Source organism: Rattus rattus, chromosome 6 (genome assembly GCF_011064425.1).
Source record: "Rattus rattus isolate New Zealand chromosome 6, Rrattus_CSIRO_v1, whole genome shotgun sequence".
NCBI lineage: Eukaryota > Metazoa > Chordata > Mammalia > Rodentia > Muridae > Rattus > Rattus rattus.
In genome coordinates, this window is record NC_046159.1 from 111,862,062 (window position 1) to 111,888,574 (window position 26,513).

At 36.3% G+C, this 26,513-nt stretch overlaps 1 protein-coding gene across 1 annotated transcript in view; it reads left to right on the forward strand.

Moving 5' to 3' along the window:
- Grm8 (glutamate metabotropic receptor 8) overlaps positions 1-26,513 on the forward strand; it is an 805,433-nt gene that overhangs the window by 488,878 nt on the left and 290,042 nt on the right. Inside the window, exon 6 of the mRNA XM_032906859.1 lies at positions 24-224. Within this exon, the coding sequence (XP_032762750.1) occupies positions 24-224 (201 nt within the window). The remainder of the gene's footprint in view (positions 1-23; positions 225-26,513) is intronic.

Here is a 26,513-nt window from a genome sequence, read left to right on the forward strand (position 1 = left end):
ATAGTTTTCCTTCTTCTTTGCAGGGCTGGAGCGAATTGCACGGGATTCATCTTATGAACAAGAAGGAAAGGTTCAATTTGTAATTGATGCAGTGTATTCCATGGCTTATGCACTGCATAACATGCACAAAGAGCTGTGCCCTGGATACATAGGTCTTTGCCCAAGAATGGTCACCATCGATGGGAAAGAGCTACTGGGTTACATCAGGGCCGTGAATTTTAATGGTAAGTCACAGCTTTATTTTTATCTCAACATTAAGTGACAGAGAGCTTCACACTCCAATCTATAGAAGATGTTTGGACGAAATAGAAATCCAAAGATGGGAAGAAGTACATTCTGCTCAGAAGTGTGAAATTTTCCACCTGCTTTTCAATTGCAAACATATTTTTGTACTGCCCTTAATCTGTTCCTGAAAGAAACAAAAGTTAAAAATAATTCTCAATCAATCAAAATATTCTACTTAAATATCAGTATTTCAGAAATCATTTAGAAGGCTCACTCAGATCCCCTGTCAATAGAGCAGATTCATATAAAAGTGTTTTGCTCATGACACTATTAGTGCAGAGGTTATAGTAATCTGTTTTTAAACTGATATTAAGCTTTTAAAACACTAAGCTAATGAGGAAAATGGATGAAGTTATTTTATTAATCCAAGACTTGTATTTTTATATCTATTTTTTTCTTGTACTTTCTTTAAGGATTTGATCATGTTATGATACATTATAGATGGTATTTTCTTACTGTAGAATCAGAAATATTGCTTTTGTGACTGTCCTAGGAACCCAACACAAATATGTTGAACTCACCGTCTTTGATTGTGAATAGCTGAACTGCTTGTTTGAAATGGTGGAGTTACCGAATGAGCTGTCCTTTTATAAGAGAGGTAATGGCTGGTGCCCATGACTTAGACCATCATTTTCAAATAAAATGATAGAATGCTCTGAGCTGTCCAATTCTTTCAGCTTGGCTGTAATCCACACAATGGACATGCCTTCGGGCCATGCACAGTGCCATGCTGTCTATCAACACAGCACACTCGGGTGACCTCAGCTGCCAGCCTTTCTCAAAACAGTACAAGGTCATCTCCCATTTAGAATTCAAGTGGAAACATTGTCTCTCGCTTTGTACAGGCGATGTAAGGAATAATTTGGTCTGTATTCAGTACAGGACATGGTCTTCTCCAGCATACATTTCTAGACTCATTCCATAGCATTAATTCTTTTGTTAATATAAACACTAAAGGGAGTTTGGAAATAATTTTCATGCAGCTATAACATTGAACATTGTTACAATGTAAGTTATTTACTCTAATGTGCAGTTAGGGAACACTGCATTTCTCCAACAGTGTTAGGAAGTGGGAAGATGAATGCAAATGAGCAGGTTTTTTTTTTCTCAATAACTGAAGCTCACCTTTGAAAAGGAAATGCTTTGAAGGAAACACTCAATGAATGCAATTTAAAGGTGAATTACTAATTTTACTTTTTATCTTAACCATGCATCAAGAGCTAACCCTTCCCAGTAGCTTCAATTATACTAACCTCCAATGTAATGGCACAATTATGGACTATTAGAGAGTGTCTTAATGTCTAATGGCTGTTAAGACAATTTGCCTCTGGACTCCAATGATCCCTTAGTTCTTCAGTCCCCTTTATATACCTTAACTCATTTCTATATATTATGTGTGTTCAGTCTTTTAATAGATGCTAACAATACCTTATAAGTAGAATAGATAAAACAGTCAGAGGACTTTGAGCTTATGAGAAAAGATATTAACCCAGTAAGCACAAGAATCTATACCAATATAAAATGTAATGTGTACTGAAAGAAAAGAAAGTTGTATTATAAATAAAGTTTATATAAGAGAGATTTTGTTTAGCAAAGAGAGAAGCTTGAAACAAGGAGGAAACAGGGCCATCTATGTATAGACCAGGTATGGTCTTGTAGGCAGTCCTAAAGCTTGTTCATTTGGATCGAAGGGAAACATTCTGACTCAGTATTGAACTGTGTCAGACACAGCAGTCTACGAGTTACCAAGTTGGGTTTCAGAAAATACAAGAATAATGGTCTACAGACTTGAAAGAAATTTGTCCATGGTCCACAAAGGTGTATTTTGTGAGGGTTCAGATTTGTATGTTAATGATACAAATTTTAAGTTTCTGGCCATTTTTAGAATCTCAGTATTGAGCTACCTATTAATCTTAATTTATTAATACCTTGGCTACTCACGAGTTTTATCAAGGCATATAAGACTATACTGATATAAAATGCAATGTGTGCTGAAAGAAAAGAAAGTCATATTATAAATAAAGTTTGTATAGGAGTCTAGAGAAGAGAAAGGCTTGAAACAAGGATGAGTCGGAGACATCAGAAGTATACCACCAGATTATTAATAAAGAAGAAAACACTGATTTAGAAATATAATAAAGGGCTTATTATGCATTTTCAACAGAATCATAACCTAAAGGAGACCTGCAATAAAACCTGTATGATGGAAAATAATTCTAAATACTCTCAGAAGCGAATACTCTGTCAAATTATTTTTCAAAGGAGGCTTTGCATGGGCCTCTGGCAGCCAAATGAGCAACTCTATTTAAAAGAATTTGCAACTATAGTGGAGCCTTTTCTTTGATCATTTTGCATCCATATAATCGAGGCATTCAGCTGCTTGTTTCATGAGAGGGGTTTTCAGGGAGGATGGGGATAATCCTCCTTTTGCCTTCTACTGATATGAGGTGAAGAAACTTTGCATATACACTCTTTACAATTCTGTTCTCCAAACATTCTATTCACAAATAAAATGTTTTGGTCATTTAGTATAAAAATTTCTGGGTTAAAGGGATTGGGATAATCAAAGCCTCCTTTAGTTCCACTAGCCATCCTTAGAAGTTCCTTAAAGGGTCAGTGGCTATATGGTGCTCATTTTATCCCCACAGACGTAGACTCAGTACTTTTTCTGGCCCTCACAAGTTGATGCTTTACACAGACGTTTGGGATTTGTAATTCTTTTCTGGAGTCCAGCAATCGGTAGTTTTGTGTGACTAATGGAATCTCCGTGGATGGGTCGTGTTGGCCATGGCCAGTGTTCTCACTTAGGTGGACAGTCAAGGCCTGGTTATGAGATCAGTGCAATTGGTCATACCAAGTATTCTTTGGGGGCAGTTTTTGCTTCCCTGAGAGCCCAGTTGTGCTCATTTAAAAACAGAGTTGCCTATATGGCACGGCAGCAAATATGTTTCAGGAACTTTCTAGCAAGGCTCTCAAAGATGTTTTCTAAAAGAGAGCTTTACCGAGGAACTGCTAATTTTGTACAGTTTTACCCCCAGACCCAGTGAAATGCAAAATATTCTTTCAAGTAATTAAAGAGAGACCTCTTCAAATTGACCCATTGAATCAAATTATTGAGTACTGATCATTTGCACATCGAGTAGTGGCTGCATCAAAGAAAAATTACTTCTTTGTAATAACTGTACCAAGATATTTCTTATTTACATCAGTATGGGAAAATACTGTTCTGTTTTGTTTATTGGTCTTTTTAAGTTTGGATTAGTGAAATCACACAGTTGGTTTGGAGGAAGACTCTTCCTTGCTTTATAAGACAAGGTGATAAGGTAGCTCAAGAAACTGGATACTGGAATCATGCATGGGTTTGAACCAGGTCCTCTGGATATACCTTATAACTGGTTGTATAGCTTGGTTTTCTCGTGGGTCTCCCAACAATGGGAGTGGGCATGTCTCTGACTCTATAGGACCCCTTTTCTCCTCCAGATTTTCCATGTCCAGCCATGACATGAGGATTTGTATCCAGCCCTATTGCATTTGTTAGTCATTGGAATGCCTGGGGAGCCTGTTAGCCTGTTTGTTTTGTTTTGTATCTTTGGTCATTTTAAGGAAAACAGGAGTTGACCTGGGAGAGGGGGGAACTGGGGGGAACGGAGGGAATGGAAACTATGGTCAGGATATAATGTATGAGAAAAGAATAAAAGATTAAAAAAAAGTTCTAGCTGAGACTATAATCAAGTACTGCTACTTAAGCAGCAGTTCAGAGATACACACTTAGTTTAAAAGTTCATATATTTTACAGTGTGTTTTAAGAGTGAGAATGTAAAGAACATGCTAGAATTTAGGATGACAAACTGTTAGAGTTTCAGACGTGAATTATTCTATTACAAACAGCTATTTAAAGACAAAACATCTAATCAAAGTACTAAACTAAAAATTCCCACTTGACAACAAAAGCATAAGCTACAATAGTAGTTTCATTGATTTTAGTCAGATTGATTTCCCCCATTGCTGGAACATTCATTCCTGGATCTGTATTGTAAGCACGTTCTGAATCCTGGCATCCTCGGAGCTGTTCGTGTTTCCACACATGTTTTGCCACTTTTCCTCTCTACCTGGCAAAGACTTGCCTTTTAGGTTACTTTTATTTCAGCTATTTGAACAAAACGTTCTTTTTATAAATTTTTAAAACTCTAAGATCTATCAAAAGAAAAACATAAAGGCAGAAGAGTTCAGATTTCATATATTTTTTTGAAATTTAAGCAACCATGTCTATTTCTTACTCCAGAACGATAAAATATTAATACTCTACATCTTGTATAGAATCAAAGATTTTCCAGAACAAAAGAACTATACTTAGCATAAAAAGCATCGGATAGAATTTCAGAGATTCCTCTTCGTTCCTCTTACTTTTACTGGAGCCCAGGTTATGCTGGGAAAGTCCAGCATAATAGCATGTATTAATTATGATTATTTGGTTGTTAGGTAACAAAAATAATGCTAAGCTAAGGTAATACAAAGAACTTAGAACAGAAAACTCAAAGGAGATTGTGAAGTATTTAAGGTAGTTCTAAAAGCATAAAAACCAGGTCTCTGTCTCTGTTAGCTGCTCTTACTGAGTTTTCCTACAGTTGATCTGCAGAACGACACAAGTATACTCTACCAGCTGGGATCCAGTTTCTTTTGTTTCAGGGTACACCTGCTGAGATACAGTACACACGCACGCACGCGCCACACACACATGTATATACGTATGTATGTATGCATGTACATAATATATATTGCTTATTTGGCTCTAAAGTCTCAATTCCAACTTTGAGACACTTGAATCTCAGATCAGACAGCAGATGCTTTTGCAAAGCAAGTGGAACATGCTTCATTGTCATGGATGATTCTTGGGTCTGGAGAGCAGAGAGAAGCAGCATTTTGGTCTATGAATCTTGTTGCTTCATTGGGTGACAAGCATTTGTTAGCTGGAGGGAGACACAGGAGTAAATCAACACCTATGTGAGCCAACACAGGCATCAATATTGCTGAATTCTCTGACACCAAGTATAGGGTGCCCTTCAACAGAAAAAGCAAGTAGCAACTACATCATTACCATACTTGGCTTTCTGGACTGAAACAGAAATATTTGCAAGAGACAGGAATCAAGGTGAAACGTACCAATGTTTTCTTCAGAAAACCTGTTGATTTTAAGATTTTAATTGAGTAATTCTAAAATATAATTGGGAGACTCTGAATGCTATAGTCCCATTATGAAAAAACTTGATTTGCATAAGATAGCTTAATATACCTAAAGTAGGTATAACTCAATATTATGAAATGCTATATAATTTTTAATAATGCTATATAATTTTAATAGGTCAAATATGATTAATATTTTATGATATTGTACAAAACCATCTCGTTAAAATATAAACTGCATGGTTGTAATAAGTATAAAATAAACCACCTTGAAAGAGAATAGATTGGAAATATGATAAAATACATTTCTCTCAGCTTCTGAGCAGTATGTTTATAGTTATTTTTATTAAGTAGATGCTTTAGAGTTTTTTAACACTCTCATTAGTCACTTATAAGTTAAAAATATTATAATAAAATATAAAAATAGCAAAGATTATTTAATAATATTAATAATAAAAATTAATACTTTGATGTTATTAGACTTAAATAATTTGATCAGAAGACAATACTGATTAAATATTAAAATATTTATTTTAGAAAAATAATAAGGTAATACATTAACATGAAACATTAGGATGGTTCAAACACAAACATTAATTTATATAAAGTCAATCTCTGTGGTTTACTGCAGATATATTAGAATGTCTGGCAACATACTAGACACAGAATATGAGAGAACATTTTTTAATCTTGGATTTTATTATCTCAGCTAATTTTAAATTAGATTTTTTTTTAATTTTTGAGGTCATAATATAATGGCATCATTTCTTCTTACCCTTTCCTCCCTCTCAAACCCTTCTTCAAACTTCTTCCTTCTTATTCCTTTTCAAATTCTTGTTCTCTTTTTTATTATTTGTTGCTACATTCATATGCAATGTATACATATATATTCTTAAATACAATGTGAAGGCAACTTTCATAGATATGCAAAGCATTTGAAAATATGGAAAGGCACTTCTTGTCAATGAACACAGATTAATATTAGAAAAAATTATATTATTATTTATTTATTTCCTCTTTTATTTACACTCCCGATTTTATTCCCCTCTCGGTCCACCCTCTGACTGTTCCACATCTCATACCTCCTCCCTGCACCCTTGTCTCCACGAGGATATCCTCACATCACCTACACGACAAGACATCTAAACTCCCTGAGGCCTCCAGTCTCTTGAGGGTTGGGTGCATCTTCTCTGACTGAACCCAGACCTGGGAGTCCTCTGCTGTATGTATTGGGGGCCTCATCTCAGCTGGTGTGTGCTGCCTGGTTGGTGATCCAGTGTCTTAGAGATCTCAGGGGTCCAGGTTAATTGAAACTGTTAGTCCTCCTAGAGGGTTGCCCTTCTCCTCAGCTTCTTTCAGCTTTCCCCTAATTCAACCAGAAGGCAGCAGCTTCTTTTCATTGTGATTGGGTGCACATATCTGCACTTGACTCAGCTGCTTGTTGGGTCTTTTGGAGGGCAGTCATGGTAGGTCCCTTTTTGTGAGGCTCTATAACCTCAGTAATAGTGTCAGGCCTTGGGACCTCCCCTTGAGCTGGATCCCACACACGCTCTGGTGTTAAAATATGACACACCAGACAAAGAGGAACTGAATGAAGGGTTTTGAATGAGATCTAAGATTCTAGAAAAAGTGTTGTGGAAAAACAATATATTAGGGATTTGAAAGCCACTTGAATGAGGATGAGGGCAAGGATGCTGATTTAAAAGACATCAGTCTTTTAAAGGAAGAGCATCTGAAACCAGGGAAACGATGTACACAGGAAATCCAGGGAAGCAGAGGAAGAAACGTATGTCCATCTAGAGCAGTGGTTCTCAACCTGTGATTCGCAGACCCTTTGGCAAACTTCTATCTCAAAACTATATAGATTACAGTTTATAACAATAGCGAAATTACAGTTATGAAGTAGCAACAACAATAATGGTTGGTGGTCACCATAAAATGAGGAACATTATTAAAGGGTCACGGAATTAAGAAGGTTGAAAGCCATGGCCTTAGAACCTGCCCTGTCACAGGCTTCCCTAAGAGAGCTTTCTTTACATTTTTTTTCTGACAGATCCATTATTGGAGTGATTTATACTATAGATTAAATTGATACTGCCTGCTATTTCACTAACTTCTATAAGTAGAAAATGAAACATCGAAGTCAATATATTGATAGATTGATATAAAATGTAATTTTAAAAATAATGATATATGTTCTCTTTATGATTAAAGTTGGCTTATCAAACAAAGACAAAGCAAAGCCTAGTTTAGCATTTTGACATGCTATTGATCCTGAAAATAGTATCCTTTTGGATAACTACCCAATTTGAAATAAAATAAAGAACTCATTAGTAATGTTATTAAAGTATATTACAAGTATAGTATGTAGTAAGTGTGTGTGTCTATCTGTGTTTTTTATTTAATATGTATTTGTTTTGTTTATGTGTGTGTACACGTGTATATGTGTTTTTAGAGTTTAGCATGTTTTGTGTGCACAAAGTGTTCTTGTCATATGTCATATTTTAATTGTGTGTGTGTGTGTGTGCTTGTATGTCTTTGGGATGTTTAGCGTATATGTGGTGTATGTGTGTGTGTGTGTGTGTGTGTGTTCGTGTGTGCATGTATGTATGAGTGTGTGGTGCTTAGTGTGTATATGATATGTGTGTGAAGTTGTACATGTGTTCATGTGTGTGTGTGTTTACATGTATGTGTGTTGAGCCATCCCATCAGCTCTGTGTAAATGTGTGTCTTTTCATGCTGTGTATATATCGAGGCTTCTGGTTGATGTCAGAGGTCTTCCTCCATTTCTCTTTACCTTCATTTTTCAAACAAGATCTTTCCTTAAGACTCTATTGTGCCTATTCAGCTAGATTGTCGGTCAGAAAGCCCAAGAACTACTCTTTTTCCTGTGCTGGGTTCTAAGACAGACTCATCCATGTGTTCGGGGCTCACATGAATGTTAAGATCTGAACTAAAGACCCCATATTTGCAAAGCAAAGGCTTGCTTAGCACTGATTATCTTTCAGCACCAAGTAATGGTGAAATGAACACTTTGAAGGAAATTCCTAGACATACGTACACATTTTAAGAAAAGTAAATCTAAAACAATAATACTGAATATGTAAAGATAAATGGGCAGGGTTATTTGAAATTAAGTATTTTTCTTTCTAATTAAGAACATTTAAATTGACTATAGAATACTAATCCTAAAAGTTAAATCATGGAACAATTTGGTTGTAAAATTGTACCTGCCTCTGTCTTCTGAGTAATGTTAAACTATAGATTTAAAAAGTCTAATTTCTTTTGAAACCATGAAAAATAGTTATCATTGTGTTATACCTTTTCTGAAAATAGGATTAACCTTGAGGTACATGGATGGAGTTACTGTTTTTAGGTCTTTCTCAATTTATGGAGTTTATAAGTTTCTTTTACTTGTTTTAATCTTTAGTGTTCAAAACACTTATATTTTTATTACATTTATTTATTTATTTATTTATTTATTTATTTATTGTGTATGTTCCCACATTTTGTGACACCCATGTATGGGTCAGAGGAACTGGGGACTGTACTCATGACATCAAACTTGGTGGCAGGAGCCATTACACGTGTAGCCAGCTTGCACACCTTTACTCATCCCTTCTCTTGGAATCCCTGTCTCTCTCGGTCGTAGACTGTAAGCATGGGGATGGGTGATAAACAAGTTCCTCATTGGCGCATTCTCTGGGGATTGGAGGGTGACCTGACTCTAACTTTGGTACAGTAGTAAGCCTCTAATGAAGTATGACACAATAGCTGAGGAAAGTCTGAGGTGATGGTGAACATCTCACATTTAACAGCTTTCCGTTTTCACACTGATCAGAAACTCAAACTTTAGACCCAGAACTGGAATCCAGTCATACCATTACTTTCTTTGTGAAACTGGTCAAATAATGAAATTTCCTTAAATGGGTTCTTTGTCTTTAAGATATAGATGGTGACAGCCTGAGTATATATGTCCCTAGTGCTCCTATGAATTATAAGCATATGATTGCAATTAGAAAGCATTTATTAAAGGGATGGATGGTATGTCCTATTAGTGAAGGCTATCTAATCAATAGGGATATCATGAAGTGAGTCTGCAACCCAGCAATAATGATGAGATTGGTGGCTGGAGACTGAGAACTTAAGGATCTTTCAAGGTAGCAACTTTGATGGAACTAGAAAATATCATCCTGAGTGAGGTAACATAACTCAATCACTAAAGAACACACATGGTATGCACTCACTGATAAGTGGATATTAGCCCAAAAGCTCAGAATACTCAAGACAAAATTTAAAGACCACATGAAGCTCAAGTGAAGGAAGACCAAAGCGTGGACGCTTCAGTCCTTCTTAGAAGGGGGAACAAAATACTTATAGAAGGAAATAGAGGGGCAAAATATGGATCAGAGATGGAAGGAAAAGCCGTCCAGAGACTGCCCCACCTGGGGATCCATCCAATATACAGTCACCAAACCCAGACAATATTGCAGATGCCAAGAAGTACATGTTGACAGGAGCCTGATATAGCTGTTACCTGAGAGACTCTGCCAGAGCCTGACAAATACAGAGGCAGAGGTTTGCAGCCAACCATTGGACTGAGAACAGGGTCCCCAATGGAGGAATTAAAGAAAGGACTGAAGGAGCTGAAGGGGTTTGCAATTCCATAGGAAGAACAACAATATCAACCAACCACACACCCCCCCTCCCCGAGCTCCCAGGGACTAAACCACCAACCACAGAGTACACATGGAGCAGCCCATGTCTCCAGCTGTGTATGTAGCAGAGGATGGCATTGTTGGGCATCAATGGGAGGAGAGGCACTTGGTACTGTGAAGACTTGATGCTCCAGTGTAGTAGAGTGCAAGGAAGTGGGTGGGTGGGTGGGGGAGCATCCTTATAGAGGCAGGCAGAATAGGAGGTTTAGGATGGAATAGGTGGTTTCTGGAGGGGAAACCAGGAAGGGAGATAACATTTGAAATGTAAGTAAAATATCCAAGAAAAGAATTAAGATTAAAAACAGAGACAAGGCTACTTGTATAGAGCAGGCCAAACAGTGCATTCTATCATTGTTTTCTCTCTTTCTTTCAAAATTACATACATTCCCCTTTTTTAATAAAGGAAGGTATTTAACAGAATAGGTCCCGTGTTATAAGGGGTAATTATTTCCTGAAATTTTCTTTCAGCAAGAATCTGCCTGAAAATGAAAATGGAGCCTTGATTATTTTTCTCTTTAAGGTTATTAACTCTTATAATTGCATTAAGTTTTAATCACCAAGTTAGTTGAAAGTGAAGGATGTGAATAAGAAAGGTCTTTTAAATTCTGTTGGATAATCATGAAGCTTGGGGATTTAGTTTTCTTAGTCCTTTGGATGTGTTTAAAAACCATGACTATAAAATAATTTCTTTGAACCACATAAACACTTTTTGAAACAGTTAATAACTTCCTTTATCTTTCTTCCTTCCTTCCTTCCTTCCCTTTCTTTCTTTCTTTCTTTCTTTCTTTCTTTCTTTCTTTCTTTCATTCCTTTTCTGCTTTAGATTTGCTTCCTACATTAGCTTGCATAGTCCCGCAATAATATTCATGTGTCATTATATCTGATTTATAAGTTTTAATTATTTTAAAATGCTTATTTATGCAAACACGTAACACTCACCTAACACTTGGCAAATATCCAGTATCTACGTAATGTGTCATTTGTAGTTTTTCTAGTTTCTGCCTCACACTTTCCTCTTCATTGCTTGTCATATCTTTAACTTCTTTTCTTCTCCTCTTCTGTGCTGTTGATGGGCAGACATAAGCTCGAGTCCTAATGCTCCCATACAGCCTTTGGAATTTTGAGTAAGTCAGTTAAATCTTACAAATCTCCATAGTTTCATCTTCCAATTGGAATAATAAGCATGCACACTTTATAAACATTTGATGAAATACTTCTTGCTTAAGGGTTTAGTGGAACACCTGCACACTGTGAATAGCCAACATATGCTGTTATTTTCCTTTCTGCCTCTTGAAAATAACAAGCCCTCTCAATATGTGTACTGAGTATAAAACAGACACCAAAATGCCCCAATTACACAGATATTCTTAAAAATTTCTTCTGTATACCTTAGATATCAAACATCTGATATCTCCTATAATTAGAGACAGTGTGTTGTCTGAATGTAATTTATTATTTCCTCAAGGTTTCATTAATCCACTATCAAGATTGCTTAGGATTTTTTTCCCTCAATTTACTTGCAGCCACTGTCTGAACCTTTCATATGTTGTTCGAAGCTTAGGGTGAAATAAAGGATAAGAGGGCAGAACATCCGTTTTGCCTGGTTGGAAATGACAGGACAGGTTGGGGATAGAAATTGTTGCTACAAGCAACACCAAGTGGTATGCCCTAGAATACAGTATGCCTCACATATCAGACTTGTACTATTATCACTTTTATCTATCTATCTATCTATCTATCTATCTATCTATCTATCTATCTATCTATTTATAATTTTTTATTAGATATATTTCTTTACTTACATTTCAAATATTATTCCCCTTCCCAGTTTCCTTTCCATAATTCCCCATCCCCTTCCTTCCCCCTCCCCATATGGTATTCCCCATATCCCCCTTACTGTTCCCTCCATATTCCCCTGCAGGATCAAGGGCTTCCCCTTCCATTGGTGCCCCAACAAGGCTATTCTCTGCTACATATGCAGTTGGAGCCCTGGGTCAGTCCATATATAAACTTTCAGTAGTGGTTTAGTCCCTTGAAGCTCTGGTTGGTTGGCATTGTTGTTCTTATGGGGTTGCAAGCTCCTTCAACTCTTTCAATACTTCCTCTAATTCCCCCCCCCCCAAGAGGGTCCTGTTCTCAGTTCAGTGGTTTGCTGCTAGCATTGACCTCTGTATTGGACATGCTCTGGATGTGTCTCTCAGGAGAGATTTATATCTAGTCCCTTTCAGCATGCATTTTTTTATCTTCATCAATCTTATCTAGTTTTGGAGATTGCAAACTGGTACAACCACTCTGGAAATCAGTTTGGAGGTTTCTCAGACAATTGGACATTGCATTACCTGAGGACCCAGCTATACCTCTCCTGGGCATATACCCAAAAGATGCTCCAACAAATAACAAAGACACATGCTCCACTATGTTCATAGCAGCCTTATTTATAATAACCAGAAGCTGGAAAGAACCCAGATGCCCTTCGACAGAGGAATGTATTCAAAAAATGTGGTATATCTACATAATGGAGTACTATTCAGCTATCAAAAACAAGGACTTCATGAAATTCATAGGCAAATGGAATGGACTAGAAAATATCATCCTGAGTGAAGTTACCCAATCACAGAAAAACACACTTGGTATGCACTCATTGATAAGTGGATATTAGCCAAAAAGTTCGAATTACCCAAGATGCAATCCACAGACCACAGGAAACTCAAGAAGAAGGATGACCAAAATGTGGATGCTCCCACTCCTCCTTAAAAGGGGGGAAAATATCCATAGGAGGGGATATGGAAGCAAACTTTAGAGGAGAGACTCAAAGAACGGCCTTCACTCTTATTTATAAGCTAAAGGAAAAGCATAACTCTGTGCAAAGAAATTAACCAAAACTTGTTGGTCACATACAACTCAAGAGGAAACCACACAAATCCATAGTTATGCTCATAGGTCAGAGAACAGTGAGCCCCATACAATAGAAGTAGTTGAAAACCAAAATTTGTACTCATTTTTTCTTTTTCCTTTTGTGTATGGAGTGTGTTTATTTTCCTTTTTGCATGTGGGCCTGTGTATATGTTCATTCAGACAACAGTGAACACTGGCTATCTTCCTCTATTTTTCCCCATAGTATTTTTTTTTTTTGATTTACCATTGTTCAGTGACACCTGACCTTGCATCCCTGGTGCTAAAGCTTCTGTCATATGCAAACATGCCTGACCTTTTGCATAGCATCTGAATCTACATCCTCATACTTGCACAGTAAGCACTTTTGTAGACTGACCTATCTCTGAAGCCCTCTATTCATTTTTAAGAGAAATTAAAATTCAATTTTTGGCAAATTAACATCCTAAGATACAAGTCTTATAAAAAGTAATAATTTCTGAATTACTCTTAGTGCTGTTTAAGAAATCTCCAATGTGTTCCAGATCTTGTACTTTTCTTTGCCGACCTAATTCTTATAGGTTTTATATGATTTATATGAGCACATGAGCAGTGCTAAGAAACTCTAATCTGTGTAAGAATAATTCTAAATCCACATTCGTTTCAATTTCCTGAAGCATTCTTAACTTTTCCTTTGTTCCTTGCTATTCTTTTGTAAACATTATACATGTGTTAATTTAATTTAATTTATTTTTTGAGACAGGGCCTCATTACATAGCAACAGTTTACCCAGGACTCACTATATAGATCAGACTGACCTTGAACTCACAGAGACTCACCTGTCTTTGCTTCTAGAGTGCTAAGATTAAAGATGTGTCATGCCCCGATAACTTGTATTAAATTTTATATTCCCTCTCTCTACTGTGTTTTTGCTTTATTTAAAACTAGAGAAAATGAAAAACCATATTTGATATCATTTTTATTATAAAGGAAATCTAAAATGCATATAGGGAAGCTGTAAGAGTAACTGAAAGCATCCAAGAACAGCTTAGGCCACCCACAAAAGGAATATAGAACACTGGCCCAAACCTTAAATCCACTCTGCCCCCCAACCCCCATCCTCTGGGCCTGCATCACTCATCACTCTCTTCACAGAGCTGACTTGGTTGTCTGCTCTTGTATTATGTAAGTGGAATTGCTTTAACATCTGGCTTTATTTCACTTCAGTCTTCAAGACAGCAAGCAAAGGCCATCTCCATGAGCGATGTTAGATTCAATTACTTAAATTTACTTTGTTAGATATTCAGTACTTAATTTTAAAGCCCAATGAGCTATTTTATAGAATAATAACATTTAATACCTATTAATGAGGTTTAACTATATGAAGAATTAAGTTTTTATTACAATACCCATAATTTCTTTGAAAGTGTTAAAGAGAATATTAGTTTAAAAAAGCATCATCTTGGATGTTTTACTGTCATTTAAAAAGGAATAATAGACTTAACTTTTCAGAAAAGTTTTAGTTTCACAGAAAAACAAAGTGGACAGAGTAGGAGTGCCTACAGTTGATACCAGAATTTGTTATCGTCATTTAAAAGTATAAAATGCCCCAGTGTAGGGGCATGCTGGGGTGGATGAGGTAGTAGTGGGTGGGAGGGTAGGAGAACTCCCTCATAGGAGGATGGGGAGGGGAGATGGAATAGGGATTTGGCAGAGAGGAAACCGGGAAAGGGGATAACATTTGAAATGTAAATAAAATATCCAATAAAATAGTATAACAGCATAACGGCATATAGACAGTCTTGTATTACCATGAGAAGTAGTTTTGTTACCTAAAAGTACACCACCTTCCATGTGTTCACATAGACTACCTCTCCTCAAGACATGAAAATTCCATCTCTCTTTTTAGTATCACCATCCATATAGCTGGACTCATGAGTTCCACTCAGGAAGAAATCATTTTTATTTATGTCTTAGAAGTAAATTTTTTTGGAAGTATGTAGTAATATTTCCTGGTATAGATACATGTATCATCTTTTATCAATTTTTGCACTGAAAGATATTTTTTGTTGCTTCCAAGCTTTGGCAATTGTGAATAAAATCCATGGGTAAGTTTGTATGTAGAGTCGAGTTTTCAATGTTTTGGATAAATATCAAGGGACTTTCTCAAGAAAGTTTATCAAATTCAGTTGTTTAAATTCTGTTAGAAGTGAAATGGACCATCTTTTAAAGCCAGAACTTAACATGCATCTGGGTTTATCTATCATCATTGTGTGTTCTGGGAATTGTAAGAAGTGAAGGGATACAGTGCCTGAAATTTAAATAACTAAAACTAAGTTTGAGTTTGAAGACTATCCAATAAAGGAATTGCTACACTTCCACATAATTCCTAGATATTGAAGACCTGATTTATACATGTTGACATTTGGCGTGAGTCCTGAAATATATTTCCTGTTTCTTCCAGGGAACAACACTCTTGTGACTTTTCAGTTTTCATCAGCATCCCTGAAAAGTACTTTCCATTGCCTAATTTCATCAGCCTTTGTTACAGACATTGAAGAAAAGGAAATTACACTGTTACATATAGCCCTCCAGGATAAAATTTCCAAACACTAAAAACATCAGTGTAACGTTTGCCAACACGTTCTTTTCTCCTCAGCACGAGACCCTTTCCCCTCCTTACCAGGGAGCAAAGCACATTTACTTTCCTCAGTTCAACTCTTAGTGCCAATATGTCAGTTGTCACAGACTAAGGAGTCAATTATTCTAGAGCACTAAGGATATGTTTGAGAAAACCGCTGTGTTCTTCAGCATGTATAGCTTCCATTTCCACCTACATTCAGAAATAATTTCCTATCAAGAATCTCTAAAACCTGAAATATGGCTGGTTATTTCTCATAGAACTTTGATCTTTGAGCCCTGGAGATAAGGCATGGTATAAACGTTCCATGTAGTGCTGGATATCCCCAGACTCTCATTCTCTGCTCATTAGCCAGTTGTGGATCTCTGTACTAATCCTGTCTTACCCAGAAAGAAGTCCTTCTGATGAAGTTTAAGAAATGCATTAATCTATGGGTATAAAGACAGTAACGTAGGGGAAATTTCTTACTATTTCCAATTGGCAGAATAATAACATAAAGTTCTTTCCTAGGTCCTATGATCTGGCGATCTGGCCAGTCACAAGACTTTAGTTGCAGTCTGGGCATGAGTTCTTTCTTATGGAGTGGGGTTTAAATCTAATCAGAAAGAAATTCATTACATTCAGAGCATACATAAACTATTTCATCAGTGGGGATATCTTGGAGGCCGATTGTTATTGTAGTTTTCAGGAATCACAGCTGAGTAAGCCAGTTGACTTCTTTTCTCCCTCAGTATATACACATCTGTCACTGTGGATGCTAGGTCATAGGAAAGAAGTTTCTAGGACAATGTCTGCTTGATGTCTCCATCTCTTATTACTCAATATGAGGTGTCTCTAGAAATGGGGTCTTACCATGAAGATTTATATAGAAACTAAGACCAAATACTGTAGCATCTAATGTCTTTTGGAGGTCTGAGGGACCCTGCTGACCAATACCCACAAAAGAAGTAAGCCATACCTGGTCCTGAACATTTCATTGGATAGCTTATGCTCTCTGTGGGACGTGTTGCCCCCTTGTTATAGGGTAACCTAATTTCAACTCTTCTCTTATATGTATATGTGTATATTTTAGAAAGCTTCTACATAAGAGGGGTTGGGAAGATGGCACGATCCAGAGGCAGCGGACATATACAGCAAAATAATATTTATCAGACATGACTGGGCACTTGGTTGCACACAAGGAATGCTAGCATCTGTGATTGGGTTCACAAGATTTGCAGAAGACCAAATAAACCAGAAACCTAGCTTGTATGAAGGAAGGGTTCCATACTTAGCTGAGGAACTGTTGGTACTGATGGCTGCTGGAGAGGGAGGGTCAACTTTCCACAGTGGTATGGCCCCTGAGGGGCTACCCACGTTTCAGGAGACAGTTCCATATGCACACACATATAGGCAGCATGTAAATGGATTAAAAAAACCTATGGAACAGTTGAAGTTTAGAATAAAACCATGAAGAGGCTGAGAGAGAGATTAAAAGGCAAGGCATACTTTGTAGGTTTTATAAAAGCTTCAGACTGCTAGTTCGGTGAATTTTCCAGACACCATTTAAATAATAATTAGTTGTCCATGGCTTTCTGATCTTGCCAAATAAACTCTCATCAAAGCTACAAATACAGCTGTTATGTCCATCTTATGTACATACATTGGTTCCTGGTGGGAAGAGGAATGATGTGTTCATTGATGATAGCTTTAATGAATTAGAATATGTGATTAAGAAACATTTTTAAAACATGGTCCATCTGTATAGGCATGAACTTATGAGTTAGTATTAAAATGAGATTTTTATTGCAGTATTTTTTATGTTGTCTTTTAATATTTTCAGTGGCTAAGTGTTTCTTCAGCTTTTGTGGTCTGAGCCTTTCGATGATGGGGTTTCCGATAGAAAATTTCAACGATAATACTTTGGACAATAATGTGCCAATATTTAAATAAACGAATGCCATTTTACACTGTAGCATTTCTTAAACCTCTTTTGTTGTTGTTGTTTGTTTTGTTATATTTTGCTTTTGAAACCCAATAGGATTGCAGTGTGCCTCACTGTTATTGAAGCAGAAGCTAACTGGTCTATAAAATTTCCAGCAGCCTCTGTACACAGACTGTTTATGAAAATAAAAGAACACATTTAACAATCTCAAGGATGGTTTCAGATCAGTGGCTTTTAGTCCTGAAAGAGAACAAAGCAGAAAATGAAATCCTACAAGCAAGAGTTCTTAAGGTCACAATGGAGTAAATTCAGGAGTGTGTGCAAATACACACTTCTTTACTTAGAAACAAAAAAAATTAAGAATAAAAAAATATGTGTAAACCAAGGTTATTTCTATGTCTATTCGCCAATACCAAGACTAATTTTTCTAAATTCATGAGGTAATAGAAAATTTTGAATGCTTTATGTATGTGAATGACAACATGGTAAGCCAAGTGATACCCGAGCTTGTGTTAACTTTTGACTGACATTTAGAGAAAATGTTTCTAGAACCACTTACCTATATTATTATATTTTTAATAATATGGTTGAACAACAAGAATCAAAACTGTTGCTAACAGTTATTATGAATAACATTCACCCCTTTAGTTCACATTATAGCATCATAATTTAGGTGCAACATGGTTACAGATTAATACAATTATCTATTTAAAATGTTAGGTACCAACTTCAGAGGTTTAGGCTTTTAGATAGTACAATCTGGAGAGTAACATAAGAATTCTTGTATTGATATATACCAGATTAGGCCAATCCTAATTGATAACTTTAAGAGTAGACTTGCCAAAACAAAACAAAACAAAACAAACAAAAAAAAACTTCAAGGGATTCTTGAAATAATAACACTAGATTAGCCTATCTATCTCTACCATTTGGTTGAGATTAAGAATAAACTCTTAAGTACAATGCTGTGATCCAGCAACAGTTCTGTAAGATTTAAACACTTCCCATTATGGGTAAGTGAGTATGATTACTTAATCATTGTGACTGCAAAGAATCTTTATAGTTTCTTGACAAGGATAACAATATCATAAATACATAAAATTGATGGGTTTGAATCATTTGAAAGGTAAATTTGAAAGGATCAAACACACTGAATTGTGCAGCCTTTAGGGAAAACACCAAATTGCTCCAAGCTTCATATTGTTTTCTTGTCTCCATGGTATTTAAGTTATAAGAGGTTTACTAGCATTTGAGTATTTTATATATATTCATTTATATTATATATATATATTCATTTTATATTCTCATTCAAACCAAGTATTTATATGAAGTTGAGATGACTCTAATAATAATACCCCAGACAGTTTAAAATTTTCAAATCTCACTACTATGAAAGAGTTAGGGGAAGGATTGAAGGAGCTGAAGGGAATGGCAACCCCATAGGAAGAACAACAGTATCAACTAAACGAGAGCCCTGGGACTAAGCCACCAAGGAAAAAGCATGCATGGCCCGATCCACGGCCCCGGACATATGTAGCAGATGACTGCCTTGTCTGGCTTCAGTGCCAGAGGATGCACCTAATCCTGTGTAGACTTAATGCTTTAGGGAATGGGGCTGAGGGGCTAAGTGGCTGTGGGCGTAGGTAAGTGGGGGAGTACTCTCTCAGAGGCTAAGGGGAGAGCAGATGGGGTGAAGAAATCTGGGGTGTGGGACCAGGAAAGGGAGCAACATTTGGAATATAAATACATAAAATAGTTTTTTAAAAAAATTTCACTGCAAATTTTTGATGATACATTTGAATTCATCCATATAGAATATTTTTGGTTTCTAATTAAGTGAAGGAAATGGTACAAGACTTAGATAAATATTTCAGTTCTGTATTTATTCAATGGATCAAATATCAAAGGGTCCAAACAGGGCAATAGCCTGAAGTTACCCAATATAAATTTCTAAGAATGCATTCATCCAGTAGATTATTCATGCAGCAGACTGCTGATAAGGGGTTTCTATGTGGCTGTCATTGGCTACTAGACAAGTGAAACAGTCTAGCTCCCTTTGCAAGTAAGCAGTTAAAAGCACCCAACCAGATTCTCCCAAACATTACCGTGAGAGCAGAGACAATCGAAAAAGAGGGTGGGTAGAACTTATTCTGCAGGGGATCAGAGATCTTTCAGGGTGGAGGTATTTGAACTGAGAGTGGGATTGTGACAAACCTAGAAAACCCTAGTGCTTTTTGCTTTACAATAGAAAAGAGGTTTGTTTAACTATCAGGTTAAATTCATTTACCCCAAGAATAGATCTTTTCACTAATAAGTGTAATATTTTTTGGAGTTCTAAACGTGGTTTTATTCTTGCTGAGATAAGTGGCACTTTACATAGTTCTCTCTGTGTGGATGGATCCCCAAAAAGATCCATGGACTAATCCTTACTGGAGTTGCCACACCATCCCACTGCTGTTGAGAAATATTAATTTGAATTTATAATATGATTATATCACTTCTACCTTCCATTTCTTCCTTCCGTTCTCTTCCCTCCTTTCTTCTTTTCAAATTCATCTCATCGTTTGTCAATATTCAGGCTAGTCCTACTTGTAATTGCCCCCACCAGCCACTCACTACAGACTATTGTGCAGGCTTTCATAAGGGAGGAAACTCTCTTCGTTGTCTGTTTCCTCCCTCCTCCTACCACGAGGAAGAAGCAGGTTTGGAAGAATCAGATACAATTCTCACCTTTGTACATCTGGGTGGGTTCATCTTCTGGCTGAGTGTATGGGATGAAGATTCTTTGTTAGTGGAATCCTCAAAGGAAAACAGTAATATGTGTTGAGTCATCACCCAAAGGAGTCTGGGCTTTTCTGTCCCGCCCCCCAATTCCAATGGAATTGTTTTTCCATATATACAGTTACTGATAAGTTACTGATAAAAGAAAAAATATGGTTGTCTGGACCTGAGAAAAAGATCCCCAAGCTGGTCTACTTCAAGTGGAAATTTGCCCCTGGTGTATAACTTTTACTAACTAAGCTAGGTGCAAGGAGACTTCTGCTTATAAAATTTTACTAAGGAGTGTGATGTGAAATCTACCAGTAATTCAAGCACAACTGTGCCTTCCTTTGGCTCTTTGAGGTATGTGCTTTCTTGGATACCTCCATTTTTAAAAGGAACATTGGCTAAGCCCAGGGGGCACAGAATATCCCAACTTTTATATTTATGTATCCAAGTCCTTCAGAGCATGAAAAGAAAGGAAGTCCTCTAAAGAGCATGAAATGGTTAGGCCACCCAATGTGAACATATACACAGGTGATGTGGAGATGGACCAGGTTTGAGAGCTACCTCCCAACACCTGTTTCTCATGTTCATTGTAATACAAATGGGACACTTAAGAATATGTTAGCAACACAAATAAAGCATACCAGGCTGTCCCTGCTGCCTTCGATGCTGTGATGATGTGAAGCTTCTGAACTGAAGACAGTCTCTTCTTCCCTGCCTTACTTAGCCACAGTGCTTTTGTTAGTACATCATTTATTTCTCCAGTAGGCTCCCCTGGAAAATATGAAGTTAATAAAAATGTCAACATTTATTGAGTCTCTTTGATGTGCCAGGTAGGTTTCTGAGAGTTATTCATATATTATCTACATTAATCCTCAAAAAAAAAAAAACCCACAAAAATGAATTCAGGGATAAATGGCACACCCTTTCTCTCTCTCTCTCTCTCTCTCTCTCTCTCTCTCTCTCTCTCTCTCTCTCTTTCTTTCTTTTTTCTTTTTCCTTCCTTCCTTCCCCCTTCCTTTCTTTCCTTTTTAAATTTTTTCTTCACTGGACATCCTGATAACTGCTACCCCCTCTTCTTTTCTCCCTTACAAATTTCTCTCATATTGCCCCCTCCCCTTCTCCTCAGAAAAGGGGGAGGCCCCCTGGGTACCACTCAACCCTGTGACATTTAGTCTAATCCCATTCTCTCCCACTGAAGCCCAACCAGGCAGTCCAGGTAGGGGAAAGGGGATCCAATGGCAGGGAACAAAGACTGAGACAGCCCCTGCTCTGCTTGTTGGGGCTTTCAAGTTTCACATTTGCAACAGATGTGTAGAGATGTAGAGACCCACAGCCAAACATCAGGTGGAGGGGGGAATCTTGTGAAGTGTGGGGGTAGAATTGAGCAAGCTGGAGGGGTCAAGGTCACCACTAGAAGACATTGTTGAAGAAGGTGAAACATCTATCCATGCCCTTGCCTGATTAAGTGGTGGAGTCAGAATTTGCGCCTTTGAAGAATTACTTAGTTCATAGTTGCAGCTCTAATTACTGTGGTGATTATGGTAATTACCCTGGTAATTAAGGTATATCACCTCTAATGATAACACTACCGGAGAAGTAGGGGAAACTTGTTAGTGAATGAAAACTTGTCTAAAAGAGAAAACAAAAACCTTTACAATTTAGACAAGACCTTGGAACAGATGGAGTCAGTTCTGTTCTTGATAACAAGTGCAGTTTAGTGAATCAAAACAGGATGTGCATCAAGTCAGTGTCTTTCAACAGTTGAAAGCAGTGTAGTTAACATTATTACAATTATGTATGAGTCTAAATGTAGAATATTTGTGGCTTTTTTGAGGCAGAGGAAGATATATTTTATGTTTTTTCAAGAGCTAATAATTAAAAAAATCATAGTAAATGAAAAATATAATCCCATGAGTACACACACACACACACACACACACACACACACAGAGAGAGAGAGAGAGAAAGAAAGAGAGAACACACTATTATAAAAGCCTTCCGTTCTATGTTTACAATGTAATATTTTAAAAAAATATATCCCTGATCACGGACATCGTTTAGACAACTTTCATCACCCAAAATATAACCCTTCAATCTCCTTGCACTCAGTCATGCTTGCATGACATTTTGAGAACAAGTGATTTGTTTTCTGTAATTAGATTTGGACTTCTTTAAAAGGTAATAGGGATAGAAATAGCATTTTGCAATTTCTGTGTTCAAAGTATTTCATTTAGCTCAAAGTGTTTAGCTCAAAGCTCACACATGTTATTATGTCTTTAAAGATCAATGTTTTATTTTTACTTTCACATGAGGATACTAAAATTTGCTTATCCACTCAGTACTTGATGGAAATTTTAATTGATTTCATTTTCTTTGTATCAGATTAAGTGAAATATTCAATAATGTTCTAGGAACATTCAAGACAGCTCATTGGAAAGGTCCATCCACTTGTTTCCTTTGTGTAAATACTAGGAAGTAGAAGTCCGGCTTTTCTGGTAAGAACTCATCGAAACTGGTACAATCTTTCAATGCTCATCCTGGAGTGTCTACATCATCCGATGTAGCAAAGAGCACATCTGACAGTCACATTTGCTCTGCTCTCCTCCAGTACAGGACGGCGTCAATCATTTAAGTTTCAGGTATCTACATAGGTGGTGATATATCACTATGGCTCTAATTTGCATTTTGATTGTACAGAATCTTACTTCTTTCCACATGCTTCTTTGACATTTCTTAATCTTCAGATGTCACTTCAAATGTTTTGCTCATTAAAAAAAAATAGAACCCATCGCTGAAGAATTGGATCAGTGGTTCAATGAACTTTGTGCTCTTACACAGGGCCTGGGTTTGATTCCTAGAACTCACATAGAGTGTCACAATCATCTGTAACTTTAGTTCCAGGGGATCTCAGGCCCCCCTTCTGACCTCCACAGTACATGCAGTCAAAAAACTCATGCACATGAAATAATAAAATATTGTCTATTGTCTATATGTTTCTTCTCTCTCCATATATATATATATATATATATATATATATATATATATACACATACATACATTCAATCCTGAAATAGTAGCACATACCTTTATTGCAATACTTGAGAGTCAAAGACCTGTGGATCTCTTTGAGTTTGGTTGCCATAAGGAGACACCGTTTCAAAAAAAAAAATGATCTTTTTACTAAGTTGTAGAAATCTTTGTTCATTCTAGACACAAGTTCTTTATTCGTTGTATATGCAATTATATATATCACAATTATTTTCCATATAAATATATCACAGCAGTAGCTTCTCACTTTTTATAACTACCATTTGACAAACAACTTTACTGATGCCAATTTATCAAGTTTTTGTTTAGTCTTATTTTGTCTATCATAATAAATTTGTGCTTTATTCAGGATGACAAACTTCTCCAGTGTTTTCCTTTGAAAAATATGAAGGTTTAGCTCTAATGCTTAAAACTATGATCCTTGAAAAAGTCACATTTTAATATGTCATGAGGTGAAGATTGAGGTTCACTTTTGAAGTATGCATGCTCAGTTATTCACCACCATATGGCGAATAGATTGTCAGCAGTTCCCTGGGCACTCTCTGGGTATCTGCTGAGACTCGCTAGCATGCGTATGTGTGTCTTTAGTTCTGGACTCACTCAGCTGCCTTAAAATCTACAGGTACAAGTGCTTATTTTTAATATCTCACTTGTTCTTCGAACAGCTTTATATCAAGAACTTAAAATAAGTATTTAATCTTACTTCAGAAGTGCTGTTTGCTGTTTTAGCAGGTATGTCAATATTTAAACCTTTTGATCAATTTCTAGAGAAAACCTATCAAACAGAAAAAATGAGCTGTCATTTTATTTAGTATTGAAAAGAATCTCTGGATAGTTTAATTAGTGTAATTTTAGAGATTTGATATCTTAGTGTTGTTACTTCACTTTATAAACCTTTAGTCTATAATGATGTAAACACACACACATATTTGGTTATACTTATTTTTCTTCATTTTTGTGGTCTCATGAGTACACTTACTTTAAATTTTCTAGCTCTAGTTACATTAAATAGTAGAAAAAGGTTTTGCATGTTTTCTTTCTCTCTAGTAATTTTAGTAACTCATATGTTCCCTATTCCTTATAGATGCTTCAGGCTTTTCTACAAAAACAATTGTGTCATCAGCAAATAATGGCAGCGTGACTTCATCCTTTCTTGTTCACATAGTATTCACGTTTTCCCTATTGTTTATAGAACAGGCTGCGTCCTTTAGTTGAACGTTGAATGAAGAATGATAAAGAAAGAGATGGCTTGGGGGTAAAAGTATTTGTTTCATGACACCGAGAATCTCAGTTTCATTTCTAGAACAAATGATAGAGAAACAGCTCATGTGGTCCTGTACCTGTTACACACACACACACACACACACACACACGAAAATAGTAGCACTTATACATGTCACTGTCCTCCTGAGGAAAACCTTTCAAACCAAATTGAAGGGAGGCTTTATATGTAATCCTCTGAAAACCAACTACACAGAAAATAGTGAAGAGGTTAGGAGGGCATTGAAGGCTCTGTACATTACCTCTGACTAAAACCAATTAAGTGCATTCTAATTGTAATTAACTCCTGTATTTACATCAATTCCTTAAGCAAAGTAGGATGGACATCGTAACTGCACAGTAACTACTTGAGGGTTTACTGTGTTCTAAGTTCTTTATGTTCTGTCACTGAAAAGTACATGTAAGTGTACCTTGTATGAAAGATAATTCTCACGATCATTAATGCTTATTAACTAAGTTTAGGTATTACAATTTTAAATCCAGCTTTTTATCATCAACTCCAAAAAACTTTAACTCAGGACACATTTTTTTATGATGATATCAATGATGCAAATAAAAATATCTAAATCAGAAAATTTCATTTAGTTACTTCAGACAACAGTATTTCCTTGGCCCTCCATTATGGTAGATTTATAATATTAAAGGATATTCAGAGACCCATGTGATTAATATAGTTTTAGGAATATGAATATTATGATATAACATAGAAATATTTCTATGGGTATGGGTGTATATTGAAGTTTTGCTGTAATTTTTCCTAATTCACAAGAAATATGGCATCTAATAATGTGTGCCTGTTCTTTTAATATTACCCCAAGTGAATTTAAAAATATTGTCTCTCTAGTGTATGAGATGACTCAATGAGTTAAGCTATTTCATTCCAAGGCCGACAATAGGAGCTCAGTCTCTGGGCTTGTGTTGGAAGGATGCAACTGACTTCTTCATAACGTCCTCTGACTCTCACATGCAAGTCATGAAAGGTGTGTGCATGCAAGCACAAACGTGTAATTTTAGAGAGTTATTTGCAAATTATTACATTGAAACACTGAATATACTATTTCATATTAAAGGTGATTTCCACTTTAATAACCCATATTTTCTTCACTCCTTTTGAACAAATGAATATGTCCAAATCAATAGAGAAGTTACAGAAGATATAAAATTACTATGATTCATCCATATCATAGCTGCTTTTGAGTGAGCAAAATAAACATTACATGAGATGTACAATGCCCTCCAATTCAGTCTGAGTCCTTTTTAAAATGTGAAGATGAGAGAAACACAGTATATGAGATGCAATCTTGAAATAAATCTAAAGCACAAGGAAAATTCAATACTCATGATTCAATGAGATTAGGTTTCCAGAGGCTGCAGTGTGATTGAATACAGTGAAAGATAATACACATTCACAGTTGTGATTAATCATTTCAATGAAAAAGGTTTCCATATCTTATGTGTACTGTTGATATTTGGAAAATCTACCTAAAACATAAAGGTTGTAATTACCTTTAATTGAACATGTGAAATTGAGGGAATGATTTCAATTTTTCATTCCATTAGAGTTCTCTCTAGATCATTCAGGTGAAAATATTTAGGAGGAGCCTGGACTCACACATAGAAAATGGGAATAAACATGTAAATATGCACTAACATTAGATGACGTAAATACTTCTGTGGTAGGACCTGTGTCTTATAAATTTGGTTCCCTCACTGTATCTGACCTATAACCAGGGGTAAGAAATAATTGTTCAATGAATGACACATAGATCATTGCATCTGTGTACACGAGGAATCC